The sequence below is a fragment of the Cyprinus carpio genome, chromosome B8 (assembly GCF_018340385.1).
Source record: "Cyprinus carpio isolate SPL01 chromosome B8, ASM1834038v1, whole genome shotgun sequence".
Taxonomy (NCBI): Eukaryota; Metazoa; Chordata; class Actinopteri; order Cypriniformes; family Cyprinidae; genus Cyprinus; species Cyprinus carpio.
In genome coordinates this window covers 16,884,648-16,909,936 of record NC_056604.1, presented here as the reverse complement: position 1 = coordinate 16,909,936, position 25,289 = coordinate 16,884,648, and the positions used below count along the sequence as shown (strand labels likewise).

The 25,289-nt window shown below is 36.7% G+C and overlaps 1 protein-coding gene and 2 long non-coding RNA genes across 3 annotated transcripts; 1 reads left to right on the top strand and 2 right to left on the bottom strand.

Moving 5' to 3' along the window:
- Positions 1-10,798: 10,798 nt before the first annotated feature.
- On the bottom strand, positions 10,799-14,053 carry LOC109095327 (frizzled-10-B-like). Its single transcript, XM_019109031.2, has one exon. The coding sequence runs from the start codon at positions 13,278-13,280 to the stop codon at positions 11,538-11,540; it is 1,743 nt and encodes a 580-aa protein (XP_018964576.1). The 5' UTR covers positions 13,281-14,053; the 3' UTR covers positions 10,799-11,537.
- Positions 14,054-15,872: 1,819 nt separating this feature from the next.
- LOC109048114 lies at positions 15,873-20,237 on the top strand. Its single transcript, XR_006155339.1, has 6 exons — positions 15,873-16,409; positions 17,058-17,160; positions 18,708-18,797; positions 18,941-19,027; positions 19,587-19,714; positions 19,844-20,237. It is a non-coding gene; the product is annotated as an uncharacterized LOC109048114 (long non-coding RNA).
- Positions 20,238-22,780: 2,543 nt separating this feature from the next.
- On the bottom strand, positions 22,781-25,048 carry LOC109052103. Its single transcript, XR_006155342.1, has 3 exons — positions 24,684-25,048; positions 23,926-24,028; positions 22,781-22,998 (listed from the first exon to the last, which is right to left on the bottom strand). It is a non-coding gene; the product is annotated as an uncharacterized LOC109052103 (long non-coding RNA).
- Between the last annotated feature and the right edge of the window lie 241 nt (positions 25,049-25,289).

Below are 25,289 nucleotides of genomic sequence, written 5' to 3'. Positions count from 1 at the left end.
AAAGCAAAAGAGTGGCAAACCAGATACCAAGACATTCTGACATTCATTCTTTTATGCTAATAATATAACTTGTAATGAAAAAAGTATTAAACCATAAGATATACACAATAGTAGCATTCAGACTGTATGACGCCATTGTATTAGGCCTGTATGCGCATGCATAACCAAACACATATACGTCATTCCTAGTTTGTATGTCATTGTTACAGTCATAAATCCAAGGATTATATTGCTCAAAGCCTCAGACTAGTAAAACAGCTGTTTTGATGTTTAGATAGCGGCACTTTCGTCTGTTTGTGTGAAGCATGAAGGCCATAGGATTCTCCACTAAGATCAGGACAAGTGGCTCATGAATCTCATGCATTAGCATGTCAGTGTTACTTGTGTGTACATGTGATCTCCTGCTTTGGTGTATGAATTTACCACTACATGTATATCCAAATATTCATGCCTATGTATGTGATTTGACGCTACACATATATCTGTGCTTACATATGGTTTATTTTGCCGTAGTGCTTTAGATTCAACGTGTAGTTAAAGCACAAGCTGTTGACCCCATTCCATCTGTACTGACATTTATCCTCAGGAAACCCACACCCGGCCTCCCTAAAATTAGCCTGATTGTTCAAATCACAACAACTTGCACATCAGATATAGCGGAAGAGTTAAAAAAAATGAATAGCATAAACAGTGCTCTTACTAATGCTGCAGTATATAGGACAATATTAAAAAAAAAAAATTGTTCACCCAAATATGATAATTTTTTCTGAAAATGTACTCACTCTCAGGCAATCCAAGATGTAGATGAGTTTGCTTCTTTATTGGAAAAGATTTAGAGAAATTGAGCATTTCATCACTTGCATCCACTGCAGTGAATGGGTGCCGTCAGAACGAGAGTCCAAATAGCTGATAAAAACATCACAATAATTCACATGACTCCAGTCCATCAATGAATGTCTTATAATAAACAAATCCATCATTAAGGCATTTTAAATTTAAACCATCTCATGGCCAGAATCCACAAACATATTTATTTAGAACTTTTTTTGGACTGCTTCTGCTTTGATCTATGCATATTTCTCTCCTGATTCATTCAAGATAACTTTTTTAGACTCATATTTTAGCCACAGTTTGAAGATAAAAACATTTTAATGATGGATTTGTTTATTATAAACATGTTGATTTTTAATTAATGTGAAAATAAGTTTTGGTTTGAAGTCATGTTTATTATTGTTGTGTTTTTTATTGGATGTTTGGTTTATGTTTCTGTTGTGGATTTTTGACTGCAGAGGATCCATTGGTGAGCAAGTGATACATTTCTCCAAATCTATTCTCATGAAGAAACAACCTCATCTATATCTTGTATGGCCTGAGTGTGAGTACATTTCATTTCATTTTTATTTTTGGGTGAACTATTCCTTATGTTAAGATATACTATAAATACATTATAATCCAAAGGAAAGTTTTTTTTTTTTCACAATAACTGAGTGATACTTGCTGAATTAAATATGCAAAGAGATCACATGACAAAAGTAGTGTGGTAGCATACTGCTATTTGATTTTTATTTTTTTTTTACTAAAATTTACTGCACAGTATTCTGTAAGTAATAAACTTTCTGAACATACCCTGCGACATGGAAAGACAAAGAGCAGGAAACAAAGAACATTTGTTAAGTTTGATATTGCTCAAAGAATTTTCTCCTAATTGTCTCCAGTTGTGTCCTTGCACTGGGTAAGAGGAAAGAGGACAGTCATGGACCACTGCAGGGGAACACATGTTTTGTGTTGTTCATGTGGATTTGAGTGAACTAATCTTGCCCACTAAATGCTCTCGCTGTTCTCGTGGGGAATAAAACTATTTCCAAACAGTTTAAATCAACAAAGACATCTAAAATCAAAACCATGAGCGAGTGGCAATCATAAAGATCTATATTGCAAAAGACGGGTGAAAATGTCTCGGCCTCATTTCTTGCAATTGTGACATCCCACAATGTGACTTTATATTTCAACAGTTCTGACTAATTCTTTATGTCACAATAATCTGTTTTATTTTTCACTCTAAGGCGTAAAGTATTTATACACACAGTAGTTTGGTTTGTGATAATCAATCTTGTATAGTACATCTGACTTCTAAGCTTATAATTCCTCCAATAAGTTTCTGGTAACTGTAACTCTGTTCACTGTTCAGGTGCCCGACCTTATAAACAGTTTAATGTCACCTCAGTCTCAAACACTAATTATGTCTTTAAAAACGATGTCTGAGTTTTGACAGTGTTTTTCACGCTAGAGTTATGACACAGCCCAGCTGGCATGTCACAGCCTGCCGGTACTTCAACATTAACCAAACTTTTTTTTTTTTGGACTGCACTTGAGACCATGTTTTGTTTTAAAGAAAGGGGAAGCAGGTGTTCTCTTTGTGTAAATGGGCGGCAGATTTTGCCCTTAGTAAAGATTTCCTCTGTTTGTAGTTGATGTTATATCCAAATGATGCTCTTTTTTGGAAACACAATGAAGACAACACCCCCTCAGCACGAATGGCAAATCATTTCTCATCCGTTACAATGCTTTCATGGCTACGCTGACATGAGGAACAAAACATGTCCTGGAGGTTTTAACTTTGCGGTTGTTGATTTTGGGAGAGGCAGATCGGTGGGTAGGAGGTTCTACTGAAAGAAAAGGAAATCAAGTCATGTGTTATGTTTGCTTGTAGAAGTGTACACAACATGTCTCTCAGCACTTTATTCTTTTATATGATATTATATGGATATTATGATAATGATAGGTAATGATATGCTATTAAAACTGTTTCCTTAATGTCTACCAGGGAACTTTGTGAGCGTTGTTGACCTCTGTTTCTCTCTCACAGGTCTTTGGCATGTTAACCCTTTGGAAACATAAAAAAAACTGTTCAAAGAATTTTAAATAAACATATGCAAATGCATTTTACATTGAATCATACACTAAAGCAAACAAATGCCAGCAATTTCATGTTATTGAAAATGAAAAAGAATCATAAAAAGCAAGTCATTTAGAAACAACTCTTATTTTCATATTTTTTTTATTTGTTTTCACTTTTATTTAAATTTTCATGTGTTTTTGTCATTTTAATGAAATATGTATATATTTTTTATTATGTTTTCCAGTTTTAGTTATTTAGTACAAAAAGTTACATTAAATGCAAATGAGAAACGTTGCCTTGGCAACTAACAGAATTTTTTTTTTTAAATATATTTTATTAAGTTTTAGATTCAGCTTTAGTTAACTATAATAATAATCCTGTTTTACACTTCCTGCAGAGAATTTGAACAATGTCAATGCGAGTTAAATTAAGTTTTGGGTTGTGGGTTTTTGCTAAACTGTAAAAAATGTTTTATTAATTATTAAACATTATTGATGTAGGTTTTTACAAGGAAATACTATTTCAGGCTTTCTATTTCAAAATGTCATGTTTAATTCAATGTGTTACTTGCCTTTTGTTCTAATTAATTGTATTTGCAATTACTGAGAGAAAACTGTTTCTGTACTATTGTTTTGTGTGTGTGTGTGTGTGTGTGCATGTAGTAAAGTTGCACAATATTTGTATTGATCTTGCATAGATAGGGTCACATACAATTGTTCAAAATCTTCTTCACAATAAACAGAACAAGGTGACCCTCTGGCATTTATGCATTTTAACAGAAAGCTTCATTCAAAGCAACTTACATTGCTTTGCATACATTGCAATTCCCATGGGAATTGAACCCATGACCTTGGTTTTGCTCACACTTTGCTGTTTGTGCATCGGGATGCCTTTGTCATCATCTGACACCTCCTCTGCACATCTGTGTCTGTAAGTACAGGGTGTTTTAAGCATGACAAAAATCAGACCAGAACTGCCCAAGTCAGCAGTAAATCACAAATATTGCATGTATACTTGCTTCTTCCTGGATATCTCAGACTCTTTGAGGAGCCTGAGTGGTGTAGCACAGATTATATGGTCAGAAAAATGTGTGTGGGTTTTCCTAAGTATGCTGTGTGGGAGAAAATGTTTCTGTGAACATTTAAGACACTTTCGTGTGTGTGTGTGTGTGTGTGTGTTGTGGAGCATGGAGACTCATCTCCTCCATAAGCAACAATGAGCTCCCGAGCTCTGGAATTCAGATGGCTTTTCATTATCTGGGTGCTTTGCAGTGAGGATTAAAAAGAGGGGCAGATTAGTGTGTATGTGTGTGTGTGTGTTTTCGGAGGATTAGAAAGGGGCAGATTAGACCTTTACAATCCCACAATCATGCTCTGCTAAGTCACCGTGGAAGACATCCCGCTGCCATCTGATGCACACACACAAGCACTCACATCTTTTCAAACTCATAATAATTAAGCAGGAATTCCTGCAAAGTATTTTCTATTATTTATGTATGGAAATTAATCTCCATATCACTAAATAAATCATGTTCTGATTCTAAAATTTGATTAGATGAGCTACAAAGTTAAGATAAATGCACAGATGTGAACACATAGAATTATAATTAATAAAATATTTTTGAACACTGGTGTTTTGTATCACATGCTGATCTATCTGTTTTGCCAAATTTACAAAACTGGTCTGAATAATTTGTTGACATAAAATTTGCACAATACAATGTCTAATTCAACCAATGATTTGAGTCCATTTTTTTAATGAATTGTTTTTATCAAATTCATAAAACTGGTCCTAATGATCCATTGGAGATTCGCTGAGACTAATTCAGTTCCGTTCAACTCACTGATTAAATTTTCCAGTTGTAGTGATTCACAACCCTTCATCTTTCACATTTCTGTTACAGAGAGAAAAAAAACAAAAAACATGGGTTTTAAATGAAATGAGGGTAAGTAAATAATGACAAAATTTTCATTGAGTGAACCATCCTTTTAAAAGTCTTAACTATGATTTTTTTTCCAGATTGTGTATGGTCTTAGTCTCTCTGTCAAGCTCTGAATATCAATATTCCATTCTTCAGTTCTAATATTCCACATTCCACATCATTTCTGAGACACAGAACATATTCTAAAAAAATAAAAAAAACATTCTGAAGTGTGCTTTAAACATAAGAATGCAAAGTATAAATAGACTCTTCAGATTGACCTGGGTGGTTGTTCTTCTTAGTTTCAATATGATCTGAGTGTTTACAAAAGTGTCGCTTCTCTTGTTGTTTACTTTCTCCCAAGAAGTCCTCCACCTCTACCACGAGGTGCAGACATCAAAGGGCCATTTCAGACACGCAAACACACACATACGCCTTGCTTCGTCTCGCTTACACACCCGCTACCACAAACACACATCAAGCACACAGACGCAGACATAAATACACACACATCTCTGCTGTTTGTTTTTATAGAAGATCTTATCTCTCATTCTCTATCTGTCTGTGGCTTGATATCGCTCTAAGGTTTTTTTGATTGCTGGTGGCCCCATATGAGTTGTGACTGAAAATGTGAGAAAGAAGACAGAGAGAGAAGGAAAGTGCCCCTGCTGCAGGGCAGATGGGAGTGTTGCCATTGTTCCAGATTCTTCTGTAATGACTCTCACAACTGATAATTGCAAAGGGCCACTTTTCTCCAAACGGCTCTCAGATGAAAACAAGAAAGCGGCAAGCTTGTTCACAAGGGCCTTTTTGCCTCTTTAACCTCTTTTCTTTCAATCACACAATGCTCACACCTGTACGTATGTGTGTGTGTATCCGCTAGCCTTTTTATTCACTTGATTGTTTTGCAACAAAACTTGATTCAACTTCACTTTAGGACAAAATGCATATAGCAGAACCTACAAAATGAGATGTTTTTCCTTGATTTTCACCTGAGTGTGTGACTTTTTCTGGAACTTCATTTGCGTTTACTAGCAGTCACAAAAACAGTAATGCAGCAGTACTGGTTTAATCACATGGCTGTCAAGGCAGTGTAACAAGTACATAATGAATCTCTTTAAAAAAATAGAAACTGTTGCCACATTTCTTTGGACTGACATTATGACAGTTCAATGATATACAGACACATAGTCATTTAACTTTATTTTTTATCATTGTTAAAAATAGTTTAGCATGAAATGTAAGCAAATAAAGCATTAACCTCTACAAGGTTTCTCATAACTAAAACATGTCAAACTTTTAACGAAGCTCAAAGTTAAAAATAGAAAACGGCATGTTTTGTGAAATGAATAAATACATACGCGTACATATAAATTATTTGTATAATATATAACTATGTTGCCTCATAGACCCAGATTGTTTGTAGGTGCATTGAATAAAAGTTCAATATAAACTTTAGGAAATGCATATATCACACAAAAAAATCTAATCCATCACTCTGAAATTTTCTTAGTAAAGTTTTGGACCTTCTATTATTATTATGGGTATTTGGACTTTTTCTTATTCTCACTGCTGCAAGTAGGCTACTGTTTTTAAATTTGCCGATACTTTTGCATGTAATGTAGGTTATAAACGCTGTTAATACAATTTGTGATGAAGCAAGAGTAATGTGTAATACTTTTTTTTTTAAACCTTCAGGTGAAACCCATGGCACACTAGGCACGTTTCCATTACAGATTTGTAATGTAAAACCTTTTGCCTCTCGCGATAAGTCATGGCAATTTATTTTGGTGGGATTGTGATGGATTTTGGCTATATTTATTCAGAGGAGGCGTATGTGTGTATCTTTACAAAAGCAGTACAGAGAACTGCTTCGGAAACGTGCTTATGAGATTTTTTTGTGTTTTTTTTTTGTCATTTTTTTGGAATTTTTGTTGTTTTGATTTGTTTTATTTTGGTTTATTTTTTTTTTTTTGTTTAATTTGAAGGGTAATGGATGGGCATTTTACTGTTGTGGTTAGTTGCCAAACTGCACCAAAACTTCAAAACAACAACAAAGTTATTTTGTGTGCATTCTGAAAGAGAATTTATAATCATGATGGATCAAAGAGCAGTCTAAAAACACAATGATCAGAAAGCTTTTCTCTGAAGATATAAAACTACAATTATGAAGATTTTCACAGTGATAAAGACCAGGCTCTGTTCTATCAACCAGTTCAATAGAAATCTTAAATCTTCAGATGGAACAAACTGCCATTGGGAGGGACAGGAAGGTGCTTACACAGCTTCTTGACTCCCTCTCAGTGTCTCTTCTCTAATCTTTTTCATGCGCTGTTATTTCAAGCCATTTCACAGGCGCAGTTTTCAAAGGCAATTAGCATAAAGACTGGAGACAAGAGAGAAAGCATATGAAAGGGTTTTTTAGTTATAGAAAAAGTTATAGAAAGGTAATACAAGACTTGACAACTGACTTTAAGAAACAGAGCCATTGTGATAGTGAGTGTTCCGGCTTGTTTATGAGACGACCGGAGCGACGCTTTTCTTAAACAGGTCCTAACTGGAAAACAGGTGCTGAAGGGCCTGTGAGTGTACGGGCGTCTTCAAAAAAGATCTGATCAAAGAGAGCCAACCCTGCCTGCAGTCAGTCAGCCTAGAGATTTATGTTAGCATGTCAGCACACTTAGCACACAACTAAGACCCGCAGCACAACATAGTAGGCAACCTGACCTTATCATAATGTGTTTCTGAGGAAGAAAGATTAAATTCATGCTCAAAACTCAAAATTGTGAGATATTAACTTGCAGTTCTCAGAGGAAAAATCTGAATTGTGAAACATAAACTCACAAATGTGAAAAAAAAAATTCTGAGATGTAATTGTGAGATATAAACTTTTATAAAAAAAAGTTGTGAGACTAAAAAGTCACAGTTACCTTTTTTATTTATTCATTTTTTTAATTCTGTGAAGGAAATGGGCTTCCGTAATATACTAAACCAACAAAACATGATTTCATAAAAATATTTCATTCATTGTTATTATAAAACAGACCCTCTACTGACAAACTCATAATTACACACTGTCATATGAACAACTAGTCAGCAACAGTGAATCAAGTCTAACAGTTAGCTGTAAACAGTAACTGTTGTAGTACAAAAACAAAACAACGGCAATATTAAAAAATGTAACATTAAAAAGTGTATAAATAACTAATTTTTCTAAAGAAACATTGACTTTTGATAATCCTTTTGAAAAGCCATAGATATAGGATTTTTTATTTTTTCTGTATTGGAGAAAATGGGGATACTTATTGTTGTTTTTTTTGTTAAGTTGTTTATTATGAGAAAAGAAATGTGAGTGGGTGGGTAAGTATTATTTAATAAAAACCAGTTTGTGGTTCCCAAGCCAATTCACTAATGAAATGACTGTGTAAGATGTGCAAAATCAAACTGAGTAATATGTGTGGGTTTCTCCTTCTTTCCTGAAACATACCTAAGGAAAATATGAAATCAATGTTTACCATCTGAACAGAGCAAGCAAACACCTAGATTAAGCTGTTAGGACACTGACAAGAAAGAACCACTTTCAGATGTGCAGAGCACTGGATGTGGCATTAAAACGAAACGGGCTGCTGTCCTTTACACTTCAGCTCTTACCTTACTTCAAAAACACACTCCATCTTCACATGGTGATCCCACCTTTAACTACAGAGGTAGCAGGTAAGGAAGAAAAAAGGGAAAAGAAAAAAGTGAGATAGTCTTTAGAAGAAGTTAGAGTGGTAACTGTCATTGATATTTACAGTTCGACTCACACACCCCAGGGCCCGGAGTCCAGGTGGCCCTTAAACAGCCTGGTGTGTACACAAGTATGTGTGTGTGTGTTTGAGAGAGAAAGATGGGGAGGTGTGACAGAGTATAACAGAAGTGTGTGTGCATGTGTGTGTGTGTGTGTGTGTGTGTGTGTGTGTGTGTGTGTGTGTGTGTGTGTGTGTGTGTGTGTGTGTCAAACGAGGCCTCTCTGATTCATGTGCCTGAATTTTGAAACACTACAAGGACTTTGTAGAGACTTGAATACCCCCTGGGCAAAGTACAGAACACACACTTCACTCAATCCTTCTCATCAGATCAGACCTGTTTTAGATCTTTTTCACACACACACACACACATACACACACACAAGCACGCACACTCACACACACACACACACACACACACACACTGCACTTGACACCTAAAGTGAGCTTTTAAAGGGCAGAGATATTGTCCAAACATACCATAATCTCTTAATGACTGAAAATGTAATAGATGACGACCTAATAAATCTTTGCCATTCGCCACTTGCTGTTTGTTGTATTTGGGCTTAGTGTGCTTTAAAATTTTGTACAAAAACTACATGGAAATATTTTGTTTGATTCACCGTCACAGTTAATACTTGGATATATATATATATGCATTTCATTTTGTCTTTGAAGAAGGTAGAATGAATGAGTTGGTTTACAGTAATTATTTGCAATAGGTTGGCAAAACATCTCTTGCATATGTTTCCATTAGTGTGTTTCCTATGAACATTTCAGTTCAAAGACAACATGAAGTTGAACTTGAAATATCAAATGAAATACTTAGAGTGGATTTATCTACAAAACAAGCATATTAATTATGAAGACAGAACAAAAGACACCTGATGATGAATCTGGGTGTGTGCATTTCTAGGGGAAATTATCTGCTTTTTACAAACTAAGTAATGCGATCCCTTTATAAACATTTCATTCTTTAAAATACATTTCTGATTCTCTAACACAAATCATTTTAAACCAAATCAAAAAGACACATCATGAAAAAAGAAGCTTATAAGACATGAGAGGGCGTGTAATAAGAGAAATGTACTTTCCCTTTTTGTTGCATGCTATAGTTTTCATCTAACCGTGCAACGCCTGAAGGTCAGCCTCACCTGTCTACACAAATGTGCTCTATGGATTCAAGCTAATGACAGATGTCATTAGATTACTAAAGGGCGTAATGTTAAAATATACCTCTGTATTCTCTAGACAAACAACCTTAAGGCTCACTGTGTGTACTGTGAACTTGAGTTTCTCAGGTCAATCCAGCATTAAGGTACTAACCCCATAAAATTATGAGTACACTGGTATTGATGTGCTAAGGAGGCAAAAAAAAGAGTTTCAAACTAGACAGACAGACAGATACAGTATACTGAGATTTCCAGACTTCACTAGAGTCTCCAGTGTTGATGTGGTCTAAAAAGTTAAGCATTAAGTTTAAAAAGATTTGAGCACAGAAAACATTCATATGTGATTCCTGATAACACTTTTTTAGCAATCTATTCTGCAACGGTGAAAAAGGCACACTTAAATCAAAGGCAACACTTCAAAAATGACCCAATTTGATGTTACAAATAAAGCCGAGATAAAAAAGCTAAACCTGGAGACCGAAACAAAACAAACTTTAAAGCCTCTGCTTTTGCATTGTTTATCAATGAAACATGGAAGTGAATAGATTAATTTTAATAAGACAGAAATATGAAAGCCAGGGCATTTTAAAAAGGTCTTTCAAGATCTTTGATGTCATTAAAGTTTGTATATATATACACTGATCCTCATGTTGTTCCAAACCTGTACAAATTTTCTTTATTCTAACACAGAAGATATTTTGAAAAATATCTTGGTGGTTTTTTTCCTGTCCATACAGTGAAAGTCTGGGTTCAATATTGCTGTGAACCCCACTGACTGCCATTGTATGAACTTCTTTTGTGTTCCATAAAAAAAAAAAAAAGTAAGTCATACATGTTTGGAACTACATAAGCGTGAGTAAATAATTACTTGATGAGCCCTTTAAGGTAGGTTTTGAGTTTTTTAGCTTGGGGATGTTTGGTAAGGTATTGCCGATAAGGAATATTAATGGAACGGCGACACACCTTTTGCTTCATTGGAGAAAAACTTTTCAAACTCAACACAAATAATAAAAGCATTTGCTTTTCATTTCAAACATTTAAAACTAAAATGTTTTATTTATTCTTATAAAATATGAACCTTTAGAAATATACACAGATGTAGGACATTAAAAAGAGCGTGGTATAACAAAACAAAACAGACCAGAGGGCATGAACTGACTGTACAAAACAACTCAAATAACAAGTTTCTCTCTTTGTGATGGCAATATTTAGTGCTTAAAGATTTACTTTGTTCCATGAAAAGGCCTAAAAATAGGCAGTTCATTCTCTGCCGAGGCCTTATTGAGCAGCTGCACTACAATGTCAATGCAGTTGTGTATGACACGGCCTTCATTTCCATAGAAAAGCCACACGACTATGCCATGGAGGAGCCGCTTTTCCCCGAGCCATTCACACCCATTGTTTGTCGAGTCCTTTCATTGTCTTTAATCACAGCCCTACAGTATCAGAGTCCCTTTCTTTCTGTCACTAAGGGAAACAACTATTGCACATGATACAGGCATCCCAATGACAGCAATAGGGTCTCGCTCCCTTTTTCTTTGTTTTACAAAACTTTCCCCAAAGTATGCAAAGTTTCAGATGTAGTACAAGCACCAAGAACTAAAAAAACCTGTTGGGGACGTTGCATCTGAAGTTTGCATAAAATAAATACGATCATGGTTGTGTCCTTTGCTGGCTTGTCTCTTTGTAAAGCAGTTTGTTTAAAGTCCAGCATTTACTTAATTTCTTGGCCGTTTGTTTGTGTATAGAGACCCAGCTCATACACAGGTCGCAGGAGGACCTGCCGGTTCATACTTGGTTTTATGTCCTTTCAGTGCAGGATGAGGCTTGAGGTACGGTCCACTTCCTGTGAAAACACATGCAGCCTTCCTCCTTGTCTTCTTTTTAAGTTTGCGGCTGAAAACATTCTGCCATGACTGTAGCGTTTTAGAGGTCCAGATCCACATGCCGCTGGTGATGCCCACCACCAGCAACATAAAAATCTTAACCATGAAGATCTCCATGGCCGGGATGGAGCTCTTCATCACACACTCCTCGCCGCTCTTACTGTCCTCGGTGCACTTCTGCTCTCCTGCTAGAATCTTCCAATAATCCATGTTGAGACGCTCGTAAAAATAGCAGGCGATGACGCAAGTGGCGGGGACCGTGTAGAGCACAGAGAAGACACCGATCCTAACCATCAGCTTCTCCAGCTTATCCGTATTCTCTCCTTCGGTCTTCATGACCTTACGGATGTGAAAGAGTGCCACAAACCCTGAGAGCAGAAAGGAAGTGCCAATAATGAGGTAACAAGAGAGGGGAATAAGAACAAAACCCGTCAAGGCTTTGACATCCATGCTGCCCACATAGCAGACCCCCGTGAGCTCATCTCCCGCTACCTTCCTCATAACCAGGATCATGATGGTCTTAATAGCTGGTATGGCCCATGCCGCTAGATGGAAGTAGCTGCTGTTGGCTTCGATCGCCTCGTGACCCCATTTTTTCCCAGCTGCGAGGAACCATGTGAGAGTCAGAATAACCCACCACAGGGAACTGGCCATTCCGAAGTAGTAAAGTATGAGGAAGACTATAGTGCAGCCAGTGCTTTCCAAGCCTTCCTGGATGATGTACTGAACGCCACCATCACGGTCACAGGCCACATTTTCCACCCCCACGAAAAGTCTTATAAGAAAGCCCACAGAGTAGACACAATAAGACATAGACAAGAAGATGATGGGTCGCTCGGGGTACTTGAAGCGCTGTGGATCGATGAGGAAGGTGAGGACGGTAAAGGCACTGGAGATGAAGCACAGGATTGACCAGATGGCAATCCACACCATGGAGAAGCGCTTGTCACCCTGGCTCCAGTACACATCAACGTTGGAGTAACACTTGGGAGCACAGGACTCGCTCTTCTGAACATAATGAAACTTTCCAGGATTGCCGCATGTTGTCTTACCGACCCTTTCCTTTATCGGCAGTTCTTGGTTGTTACCTGGCCGAGGGGGTCGGGAGTCTGGTGGCTGAGTGTGGGAGCCTTTCGGGGGCTCGTCAGTGCCATTGTTTGGTGCCTCCATACAGAGATAATTGGGGTCATTTTTATTTGGCAGTCTGGAACAGTCCAGTGACTCAGGCCAGTGGAAGTTAAACTGCTCCATGATTGGAGAACACTTCTGCCTTGCCTGCTCACACATTACCCGGCATGCTGGGATGGGTGTGGATACCTGCTCCGTGCACATGGGAGCGTAGAGTGAGCACAAGAAAAACTTCAGATGACTGTGGCAGCCAAACTCAATCAGCGGAGCAAACTCATGCAGCTTTATGGCTGCCTCACTTTGATCTTCATGTCCCATTAAGTTTGGCATAACTGTCAAGTTGTAGCCAATATCCTTACAGAGTGGAATGGCGATCTCTTGGCATCTTCCTTCACCTGGCCGGTCCGGGTCGATGGAGCTGATAGCGGAACAAAACCCAGCCATGCACAGCAGCACAAGGCTGAGTCCAAAAGTGGCAGCAAACATGGTCTTTTAATATGAATTCATGTAGCAGGGATTGTCTTTCAAAAAAGCTCTGTATTTTTACTAGAAAAGTTGCTTCATTATCGCTCTTAATTATTGTATTTGGTTTACTAAAAAAGTTATCGTATCCCAGAAAATTGAGCAAGGTGAGGATGAATTTGTTTTCCTTCGTGAATTAATGGAACTGAGTCAGTAACTCAGATTCCAAACAATCAGTTCAGTTCAAAAGTAATAGCTTTCCAAAAAAAATCTTAAGATAGATAAATATTAGAAAAACTTCACCATATAGAGAGGTTTCACACAGTTTATGTTCAATTCCCAGTCCACAAATGATAATTCCGTTTTCTGAAGCTCTTTTGGTCTTCTCCTGTGAGATAATGTTGACGCTCCGTTTCCCTCAAGAAACTTACACTTACTTTTCAACTCGCTCTCGCGTTACTTTCCACATTCTTCCTCCGCAAAGTGTATCCAAACTAAACAAACTGAAGGAACGGGATCGTTTTATCGCAGTCATCTGAAAATGAATGAATGAATCCGCTCGGTAAACGTGTGAATATTCACTTCAGCTCGTCTCCAGACACTCAAGAGCTGCTCGCTGCATCGCGCGCGGTCTGTGTCTGAGCTCCTCCGCCACAGTCCTGAACTAACCTGCCAAAAGATCCGCCTTCAAAGACAGCTGCTTTACATAAGAAAGCCCAAACTGACACACTGATTATCCTTAAACCGTGCGGAACTGGCTGTGTAGACCTCAAATCCTCGTCACCATTTTACCACAAGATCACAGTAAATTACTCACTGGACATTTGTTGTTGTTTTCTCCCCCCGACGAAATCCCTCTGATGATTTACGATACACTTTTCGGCGCAAGTCAGCGAGAAATCTCTCGCCGAAGACAACCAAAAGGATTCTGTGGCTTTGCAGTCGAGATGTGTCCCTTTTCTCTCTACAACTGACGATTTTCACGCTCCGACCATTGTGGGAAGAGAGTGTGGAGCGAAAGGAGAGTTTTATTCCTTGAAATTCCGCTCGCTTTTTATTGTTGACTGAACTAAGAACTGATCGCTAAAGTATGTCTTTACTCTCACCCCACGCATCTGAATGACAAAAAAGTGAAACCATGTGGCTTTTGAGATGTTATTAATAAAAGAAGTGAAACGTCATAGTTTATGATCAATGTGGCACTTTCTTCAAGACAATTTCCAAAGAGTTTGTTGATGTTTATTTATATATGCAGCCTATGTAGTAACCTTATGTATTTATACATTATATCCTGTTCACTTATGACGTTTCCTCTGGAATTCCTACGGAGTTTATTTTAGAATGGTGTTTCAGTTTATGAGTTAAAAATAACATGATGCAACGTTATGTAAATTTTTTAAACCTTTTTTACCTACGTGTAAATTGCTATGCAAGTATAAATTGCTGTACAAAGAAAAAAGTGGTTCATTAAGCATAGATTCAACATCCTTGCTTGCACCTTAAATGTTTTTTAAAAACACATTTTTTTTTTTAAATTCACATTTGAGTTATGACTGTATGTAATTTATGTTAGAACAAAATGAAAGTCTCTTTCAGGAATGTTAACCACAGACCTCATTTTACTCATAAATCAAAAGACTACTGACATGTTTAGTGTTCCGGGCCCTTGACTGCCTCTTTCTTCAGACATAAACATGTTTTTTAAATGCATTATTTAAGTTCCAATGTCATTTTGCAATGGTTCCCTTGTACACTTGAACAATTCACTCCAGTGCTTAAATAACAAAGACTACGTTGTGCCAGAAATCACATTAATTCATAAGTTTTGTATATAACACTGAGTGCTTTAATAAATCCGCTGCCATTTCAGTGCTTTAAATGAATATGTAAAATTCTGTCCTCAACATACAATTGTAGAACACGTGGCCTTGTAAGCAGATGTGGGTGTGTAATGACATAAAAGACATTCTTAACTTATACTATGGCAGTTTCCATTCTTCACCCTCTGCTCTCAATCGTAAATACTTGCAAGAGTACAGGATAAAAATGCCTTAAGGATGAATTCTTAACAAAGAGCTTTTCAGTCTTGTTTTAGTGGATTCATCTTCGACTCATACAAGCGCTAAGGGCTGACAAGCCAAGGCCTTGTCTTACCTCAGCTCTCAGGGCTGTATCCATGGCACACTCCTTAGGGGCATCTATGCACTCCCATAGCATACTGCATGCATTAAAGTATTGGTATTATAGAGCTGACATGTCAGAGTTCAATAGTCACTGTGTAAGCAGGGATGAGGTTTAATGCTCTGTTGGGTATTTTAGTAATATAAAACACTCAACAGTGTTAATGAAAAAGAAGTGTACTTCGTATTATAGCTACATCAGCTCAAAAAGATGGTGAAAATTGTCTTTGCTTGAGCTAGCTGTTGTTGGTAGTCTCATGTGGCAGCTATAAAGAAAGCACAGAGGGCCTCATGGAGCAAGAGATACCAGATCAACACAGTCTCACTCCCTACTCGTCAAATGTCTGACGCATGGTCAAGGGACCCTGGCGGCACTGGGACATTTTTCAACGTGCAATAACTTCTATAAAATAAAAAGGAATAGGACTACTACAAAAAAGGATCTATGCCAGGGCGAGCAAATGGCGGCCCCCAGATCATTTTTATCTGGCCCTCCAACTGGTTTTTGATGTTTAAAAACCCTCTCAATCTGATATCAAAGTGCCCTCTGCGCAAAGGTTTAGCGCGTTCATCAGCGGTGAGTTTAACAACACTCAACTGCAGGTAAAACGGCATTCAGAGGTGAGTTTGACCAAAGCAACGCTCAACTGCAGGTAAAAGCATTAAAATGTGAGTTTAACAACGCTCCAAGGCGCGTGCAAGTAAGCAGTTTAAGCGTTTTATTACAACCCATTCTCACTCCTAAAGCGCCAAAAACTGACGCCTCTAGCGTCACTATGAAGACGCCAAAGGCGCCCCTCGGCGTCGCTATATCGACGCACTAGGACCTACATTGCTTTAAGTGGGAAACTTTTGGCGTCAGTACTCAGACGCGAAGGGCATGAGATGTTTATCGCTATGAAATCACGTTCAAGAAGTCTCATTCAGCGCACATCGCGATATTTGCCATCAGTTTACATGTGCCACAGGTTGGGTGAGTAGTCGTAAATACGCTGATTTAATGCCTGTTATAAAATGTATTCCGTCTTCTTTATTAATCAGAATAGCGCTGTATGTTTCCTCGCTGTATTATATCGGTCATCCGAGGCTGTCTTTGAGTTTCATTGCGTTTAACTAAATGAAGACAGCTGCTAACTAGAGTGATTTAAACTCTATCTGTCACGTGACGTGCCATAGACCTTCGATCCGTTTTATATTCATATCAGGTTCAAAGATGTAAGTTGTATTTGTAGTAAAATCATGGTAACCACGACACGTACAATAGTAACAAATGAAATTTGAAGTTAAAACCCAGGAACGGGACATTTACCATGTTTTTACCACAGTAACTGTAGTTTTACTATGGTATAGTAATAGCACAATAATCACCAAACTAACTATGGTTGTACAACTGTAATGGTAGTGTTTTGATGTGCTTTTATATGACAGATATCACAGTAATCACATTTACTGCACCATGTTTTAATACCTTTTTATGTAAATAAAAAAAAGTAAATAAATAAAGGACACATATTTTTTCCCATCTTGCAGTTCATTCATATCAGTTTATATCTTAAATATTTATATTTAAAATTCTGTCCCCCCCCCCCTTTTTTTTTTTTTTTTTTTTTTTTTTTTTTAGCTGAAAAGACATGAAGGAAGCAGTCAGCCCAGTCGTGTTTGTGGAGAGGTATTCCTTCAGAAATGGAGAAGATAGAAAGCTGCGGAGGCAGACATTTGCAGCAGTAAGTCTGTGTTAGTTTTACCTTTTTATCAAACTGCTGTTATAATTTGCACAGCATTTGTTGTTTCTTAAACTTTTGCACTGTCCAAATACCCACACTTGCCATCTTTGCACTTGACCACTTGATTACTTATCTGACATATTTGCTGTATTTGGCCCAAGTGTTCGAGTGAGCATGAAGACCACAAGTGTGTGTCGAACTTTTCATGACCTGATGGCAGTGTTTCCCAATCCTGGTCCTGGAGAACCCCAACACTGCATGGTTTTGGTGTCTCTCTTGTCTGACACACACTTTTGAGGTCTTGGAGTCTTCACTGATGAGCTGATGAGTTGAATCAGGTGTGTTTGAATAGGGAGACATCTCAAATGTGCAGTGTTGGGGTTCTCCAGGACCAGGATTGGGAACCACTGCCTTATGGGACACATTTAAGTGTTTACAGAGATTTTTTTTATTTATTTTTTTTTAGTTTCAACTTTGCATTTTAAAATAAACTTCTAAAATGTCTTTTCAATAGTTCCTATTAAAGATGACAATTTAATTTGTGGTGCTTCTAATTAAGTGTTAAAAAAGCAATTGCAAATGATGTACAAAATAAATATACTTTTCTGTGCACCAAGAAACCGTGCAACACTTTGTTTTACTACCAAATTATTTTCAATATCTAATTATTATTATTATTATTAATATTTCACATACATTGGAAAGGTTTCCGTGACCCCTCGTGAGATCTCTGCAAAAAGTCTCACAATTTATTCCAAAGCATGATGGGATACACTAAGCCTGGTATAGCGTTTCGGAGCAGTATTGGAGATAGTGTGGGTTAAGTGCACTGCGCTTTGGCATTATTAAGACTTGTGCACACACTGTCACGTACACACGCTCTCAAGTGGCCAAGACCGCAAGTGTGGGTATTTGGACAGGGTAAAAGTATTAAAAATGCCCCCATTAGTAAGAACTCTAAACATAGTCACACATCAAAGTCTTAATAATTCAGTAATTCAGTTTAACACTTGTATGATATTGTACAAGCCCCAGGACAATCTCATCTGACACTATCACAATATTGCTAAATCAGTTGCGCTCTTCTTGGAAAGCAGTCAAATGCCCCAAACAGTCAGAAAGTTTTTATTGTCCATTGGCTTCTTAATAAATTACCGGTACTTCAAATAAGCCCCATCAGTTTATGTTCCAACTATACATGATATCTCTCTGCACCTCGTCATTTATGTTTCCACGAGTGGAAATGCTAGTTTGATGTGTCACGTGATATATCAATTCTTTGATTAATTTGTCAGAACCAGATCAATTACACTACTGATAACAGTCCTGAAAGCATGTAATCATTTTTAAAAGAATTCATATGAACTTGCTTTTAATAATGGATGCATTTAACATTTAATTATACAGCATCTTTGCAGAGGCTGCTTTCATGGTCTAAACCCCCCCCCCCCCACTGTAATGTATATAAGTTGCATGTAATGTAATAATATTTCCTTCCTTTCTGTCTTACAGGATTGCTTGCAGATAATGCTGTTCTTCTTTTTCAGGTCTACAACATCGAGCTCAACAGATCTTTTAAGAGCCAACCCTCACAAACCTTGCTCTCAGCGAATCTTGCCATGATCAGCCCTTTCCAGGTACATTTGTTTCGAATATTTTTGAATCAACATTTACTCATCAAATGCTCTAGTCTGAATCTTATTTTAAATGAATTTAATGATATGTTTAATGAGCAATATTAATTGCACACAGCGTAAGTAGAGATTATCTTGTTTTACAGAAGAGAAGATCAAGGAAATTATTTGTTCAGGATGAGGAATGAAGACGGCCATCTTGTGCCCAAACGAAGACAGAAAGCTGTCCACTGGTATGTGTGTATTGAAGCAATGCTGTGTTATGTGTTACAGCACCTTATGATGATCTCTCACATGACTGTTCATGTCAGCCTTGATTATTCTTTCTAATAGGTTTTTTTTTTTTTTTTTTTTTTGCGTTTTTATTCTTTTTTTTGAATTATAGCATGTTAGCAAAGTGTGACTGGAACATTTTTAATCTTAAGTTTTTAAAAAAGCACCACCTGTTTTTCTTAAATAAAAGCATACAAGTTTTATAAAAGTGGTTTACATTATTTCATTGTTTTGTAAATGTTGTGTTATAAATTGTGGATTGATAGTTGATTGGTTTGAAGCCACGCCTTACACTGCACAGACTAAAACACATTTGTGAGAGAAGTCATGAACTTTGGAGAAAGATTCCAGAGGAAAAAGACACATTTACTGCAACAAAAGATGAATTCTAGAGGCAAAAACTTCAGTCACATGCTAAGGGGTGTCTCAAGAGCAAGTCCTTTGCCTCTGTAACTTTTTCTTAATTCTTGAATAATGAAATTGTTTATTGCAGTATTTTAACAATTTTACTTTGTACAGATGATCTCATCAGCCAAATGAGGGGTTTTGACCAAGTGATGGTCTTGAAAGGAATGAAAGAAGAGGATGTGGTAAATTGTCTTCAAAGAAAAAGCTTCTCAAAAGGTCTTAAAACAGCTTGAAGAATGGTATGTGTCCAGTACTTCAAGGGTCATAGTTGTTCACACTGCTAAAATCACACAGAACATTAAACTGTCTGACTGTCCATTAAACAACTTCATCTGAATTGTTTGTGTTTTTTGTTTTACTTTGACCAGGTCTGGGAACTGTCTGAAAATGGGATGTTAGGACTGAGAGATCCTCTGGCTGAGAAAAAGCTACACCAGATCAGTGCTGGATATCAACCACAAACTGTTTCCAGACACGAGAGAAGAAGATCATGATGGGGAAATGAAACCAGTTTAGATGTGATGATAAGGAATCATTATTTTCTGAAACAGTATCACATGTCTTATATGTATCACATGATCTGTATCACAGTTGCCTGGATGGGATTGTGTGACTTTTAAGGACATTTCATTACTCATCTGTGTGAACTGATTAATTTATGATATTAATGAATTTTTGATGATCCATTATTATTTTCCTTGAATCTTATTTGTCTTGATGCTACTTTATCAACTTTATAGTCTATGCTTCAATAAAATTAATATGATGAATATTGTGTATTGAAAATTCTTGGTAAATACATAATTTTACTAGGTGGTCTCATATGTGTTTATTTTTATACTTGGAAAAACTACGTTATTAATTACCGGAATTATTTTTTACTTAAGACATAAACATTTTTTGATCAGATTAATGACATCTGGAACAACAATACACCAGAAAGTTATTATTGTATATATTTAGTAACAAATATGCCATTTTTTTGGTGAAATAAAGGGAGTTACAAGATGAATTATTTTGCATTAAAAGATGGTGCCATTTGCTTTATTGTTACAAACACTTGAGGGATAACCTGAGAATGTAGCAGGAATAATCAACGTGGACCTTGTACTGCATTAAAACCAAGAGCATTCACATTACTGATGTCCAGCACCTGAGGAGCAAGATAAGGGGGTGAGGACGACATTTTTTACACTGATTTTTGCTAATGCTAATTATATATATATATATATATATATATATATATTTATATATATATATATATATAGTATTCTTAGTACTGCATGAATTTGTCCTTATGTAATAGTGAAGTATCACAATGTGTATAAATTGTCCTTGATTACTGCTTAACAGCGGGGAATAGATAACGGCAAGTTGTTGCAGGTTCATCCATTATATTTATTGCTGTTTACTTCAAAAATAAAAAAAATAATCTATTATTTTTATTATTAAATAATTTCTTTCTAATTTTTCCATGTTTCATCAGATGGCCTCACAATGTCCTGTCAAAAGCTATACTAGCCATGATGTAAGAATAGAAAAGGGTGGACTATGAAAACTGTCAGATATAAATGTGACTCAGCTCAGTTTGTTGTCCATGATGAAGAGAATACATATATGTAGGTTTTACTGTCCTTCTACCCCCAGGGGCCCAGTAGCACCCCCCGGAAGAGCCAAAAACTGTACATTTCAAATGGCTGTAAATCAGAGTCCAATTAACGAATCAAAGAGAAAATAGGCAGGATTACTACTTATGCTATGCTGATAAAATAATGTTGGGCACAGTTTGCAGAAATAAATGGAAAGGTGTCATTAAGGCGTTTTAAATATTGCTCACTGTAAAATACCAAATTTCACTCTGTCTTTCAATTATATCATAGAGGTTTACACAATGAAAATATTTAGATATCCAGTTTTCCATGAAATGTATTATTTATTTCATTTCGTTAATAATAAGTTTTAAACTACATTACCCACAAGCCTCTGTCGTTCTATCTATGGAAAGGGAAAACTTGGCGCTTTTCTTTGTAGTTCATTGAAGTTATGCTTAGGGTTAGGGTTAGGATCTCGCTAAAGAGGTAATTTTTTCTCAACATAGCAACCCTTAATTGTTGACTTGATCTATTACTAATGTGATAATAGCAGCAAAAACATACTTTTGTAACATGATGCGCTGTTTAATATGGGTTAAAAGATAGTCCAACCACAGACAGTCGTGCGGTGACAAGAGAAATTCACAGACAATGATATCAAAGCTGAACAGCGGCGTCACACTTCCTTAACCATTTATGGTCATTTATAACAAATGTCTTCCGTTTTTTCGGCTGAAGGGATAGATTGGTTAACAATCAATCAAATTTGCTACCTATTAGATTGTGTTTTATTAACGTCTACACCTTCCTCCAACAATAATGCAAATGCTCTAATTATTGTTGTTCAGCTTGACAAAAATTGGCCAATATTGATGTGCACATGCCCAGCAGTCGCAGTTGGATCCCATCTAACCGATTCCTCTCGTTAAATATCATTTTTTTTTTGTCCAAAGACAAGTGCATTAACTAATCAAATGATGAGCTTCTAACATTTACATTGTATGTTACGTTGTGTTTTAAAGTTATAAAATTATTCACTTTTGTGTTTCTGTGATTTGCCATGCTCTAACATTTGAACTCTAGCAATAAAAACAGAAAGAAAAAACTAATTCAAAGACAAAATGCCCAAATTACTGCACTGCATCCTCTGTCACCAAGCTCGTTTTTGCCACTATGAAGAATAAAAAGGCAGTTATGTTGTAAACGTTAACTATTTTCATTATGCAAATACTTTTATTAAAAAACCAAAACAGTAAATACAGTATATACAGATACAGTCTTTCAGAGAACACTGGAAAAATCAATTTTCTTAAAAGTTAAATTGACCAAAAAGTGATACAACACACTGTTTCAAACTCAGAAAATAACACCATGAAGACATGCATGTCAAGTGTGCAATATTATCTATAAAACTCTATCAGCACAGCATCAAATAAACATTGATTGTCCGAACAATGGAAGAAAAATAAAGTGTTCAGGAAAACAAACACCTGCTACATAAAAATGCAGAAATATAAATCTGACAATAACATCATTCGCTTCATGACTGGAACTAGGGGATGGCTGTGCATGAATATGTCCTTTACTAAAACTCCTGATGAGAACTGATGCTTTTTTATGATAAAAGCACCAGAAGTAAAGTTTACTGTATGAAGCTTGAAAAAGAGAACACAATGCTTTATCAATACGAAAATACTATTTTCAACTATTGTGTTCATCACTGGTTCTGTATACAGTATATGGGCTGCTGGAAGGTCAAAATGTATTCATTATAAGCTTATAATTAAAACAAAGTTGCATTTTCTGCAAAAATCAAACCACTGCAAAGTCTAAACACTGATCCAGGGACCATTTCTGTGTGTGGGGGGGATAAAGAGTTAAAGAGGTGAGTCCTTGTGCATGATGGAGTACAGCGTTATCTGCAAACAATCCTGTAAGACAGAAAGGAAGGAAATATTATTACATTACATGCAACTTTTTCTTTTAGACCATAAAAGCAGCCTCTGTAAAGATGCTGTATAATTAAATGTTAAATGCATCTATTATTAAAAGCAAGTCAGTAATAGCAAGCTATATTCATACGAATTATTTTAAAAATGATTACATGCTTAAAGGACTGTTATCAGTAGTGTAATTGATCTGGTCACGGAAAACCTTTCCAATGTATGTGAAATATTAATAATAATAATAATAATTAGATATTGAAAATAATTTGGTAGTAAAACAAAGTGTTGCACGGTTTCTTGGTGCACAGAAAAGTATATTTATTTTGTACATCATTTGCAATTGCTTTTTTATCACTTAATTAGAAGCACCACAAATTAAATTGTCATCTTTAATAGGAACTATTGAAAAGACATTTAGAAGTTTATTTTAAAATGCAAAGTTGAAACTAAAAAAAATAAATAAAAAAAAATCTCTGTAAACACTTAAATGTGTCCCATAAGGCAGTGGTTCCCAATCCTGGTCCTGGAGAACCCCAACACTGCACATTTGAGATGTCTCCCTATTCAAACACACCTGATTCAACTCATCAGCTCATCAGTGAAGACTCCAAGACCTCAAAAGTGTGTGTCAGACAAGAGAGACACCAAAACCATGCAGTGTTGGGGTTCTCCAGGACCAGGATTGGGAAACACTGCCATCAGGTCATGAAAAGTTCGACACACACTTGTGGTCTTCATGCTCACTCGAACACTTGGGCCAAATACAGGAAATATGTCAGATAAGTAATCAAGTGGTCAAGTGCAAAGATGGCAAGTGTGGGTATTTGGACAGTGCAAAAGTTTAAGAAACAACAAATGCTGTGCAAATTATAACAGCAGTTTGATAAAAAGGTAAAACTAACACAGACTTACTGCTGCAAATGTCTGCCTCCGCAGCTTTCTATCTTCTCCATTTCTGAAGGAATACCTCTCCACAAACACGACTGGGCTGACTGCTTCCTTCATGTCTTTTCAGCTAAAAAAAATAAATAAAAAGAATAATAAAAAAAGGGGGGGGGGGGGACAGAATTTTAAATATAAATATTTAAGATATAAACTGATATGAATGAACTGCAAGATGGGAAAAAATATGTGTCCTTTATTTATTTACTTTTTTTTATTTACATAAAAAGGTATTAAAACATGGTGCAGTAAATGTGATTACTGTGATATCTGTCATATAAAAAAGCACATCAAAACACTACCATTACAGTTGTACAACCATAGGTAGGTTGGTGATTATTGTGCTATTACTATACCATAGTAAAACTACAGTTACTGTGGTAAAAACATGGTAAATGTCCCGTTCCTGGGTTTTTAACTTCAAATTTCATTTGTTACTATTGTACGTGTCGTGGTTACCATGATTTTACTACAAATACAACTTACATCTTTGAACCTGATATGAATATAAAAACGGATCGAAGGTCTATGGCACGTCACGTGACAGATAGAGTTTAATCACTCTAGTTAGCAGCTGTCTTCATTTAGTTAAACGCAATGAAACTCAAAGACAGCCTCGGATGACCGATATAATACAGCGAGGAAACATACAGCGATATTCTGATTAATAAAGAAGACGGAATACATTTTATAACAGGCATTAAATCAGCGTATTTACGACTACTCACCCAACCTGTGGCACATGTAAACTGATGGCAAATATCGCGATGTGCGCTGAATGAGACTTCTTGAACGTGATTTCATAGCGATAAACATCTCATGCCCTTCGCGTCTGAGTACTGACGCCAAAAGTTTCCCACTTAAAGCAATGTAGGTCCTAGTGCGTCGATATAGCGACGCCGAGGGGCGCCTTTGGCGTCTTCATAGTGACGCTAGAGGCGTCAGTTTTTGGCGCTTTAGGAGTGAGAATGGGTTGTAATAAAACGCTTAAACTGCTTACTTGCACGCGCCTTGGAGCGTTGTTAAACTCACATTTTAATGCTTTTACCTGCAGTTGAGCGTTGCTTTGGTCAAACTCACCTCTGAATGCCGTTTTTACCTGCAGTTGAGTGTTGTTAAACTCACCGCTGATGAACGCGCTAAACCTTTGCGCAGAGGGCACTTTGATATCAGATTGAGAGGGTTTTTAAACATCAAAAACCAGTTGGAGGGCCAGATAAAAATGATCTGGGGGCCGCCATTTGCTCGCCCTGGCATAGATCCTTTTTTGTAGCCTATTCCTTTTTATTTTTATTTATTGTAGTCTCCACCCATACAAGGCAGACAACGGGTTG

What these genes read in the sequence shown, in the direction of transcription:
- LOC109095327 (XM_019109031.2), bottom strand. Translation starts at nt 13,280, where the DNA reads ATGTTTGCTGCCACTTTTGGACTCAGCCTTGTGCTGCTGTGCATGGCT.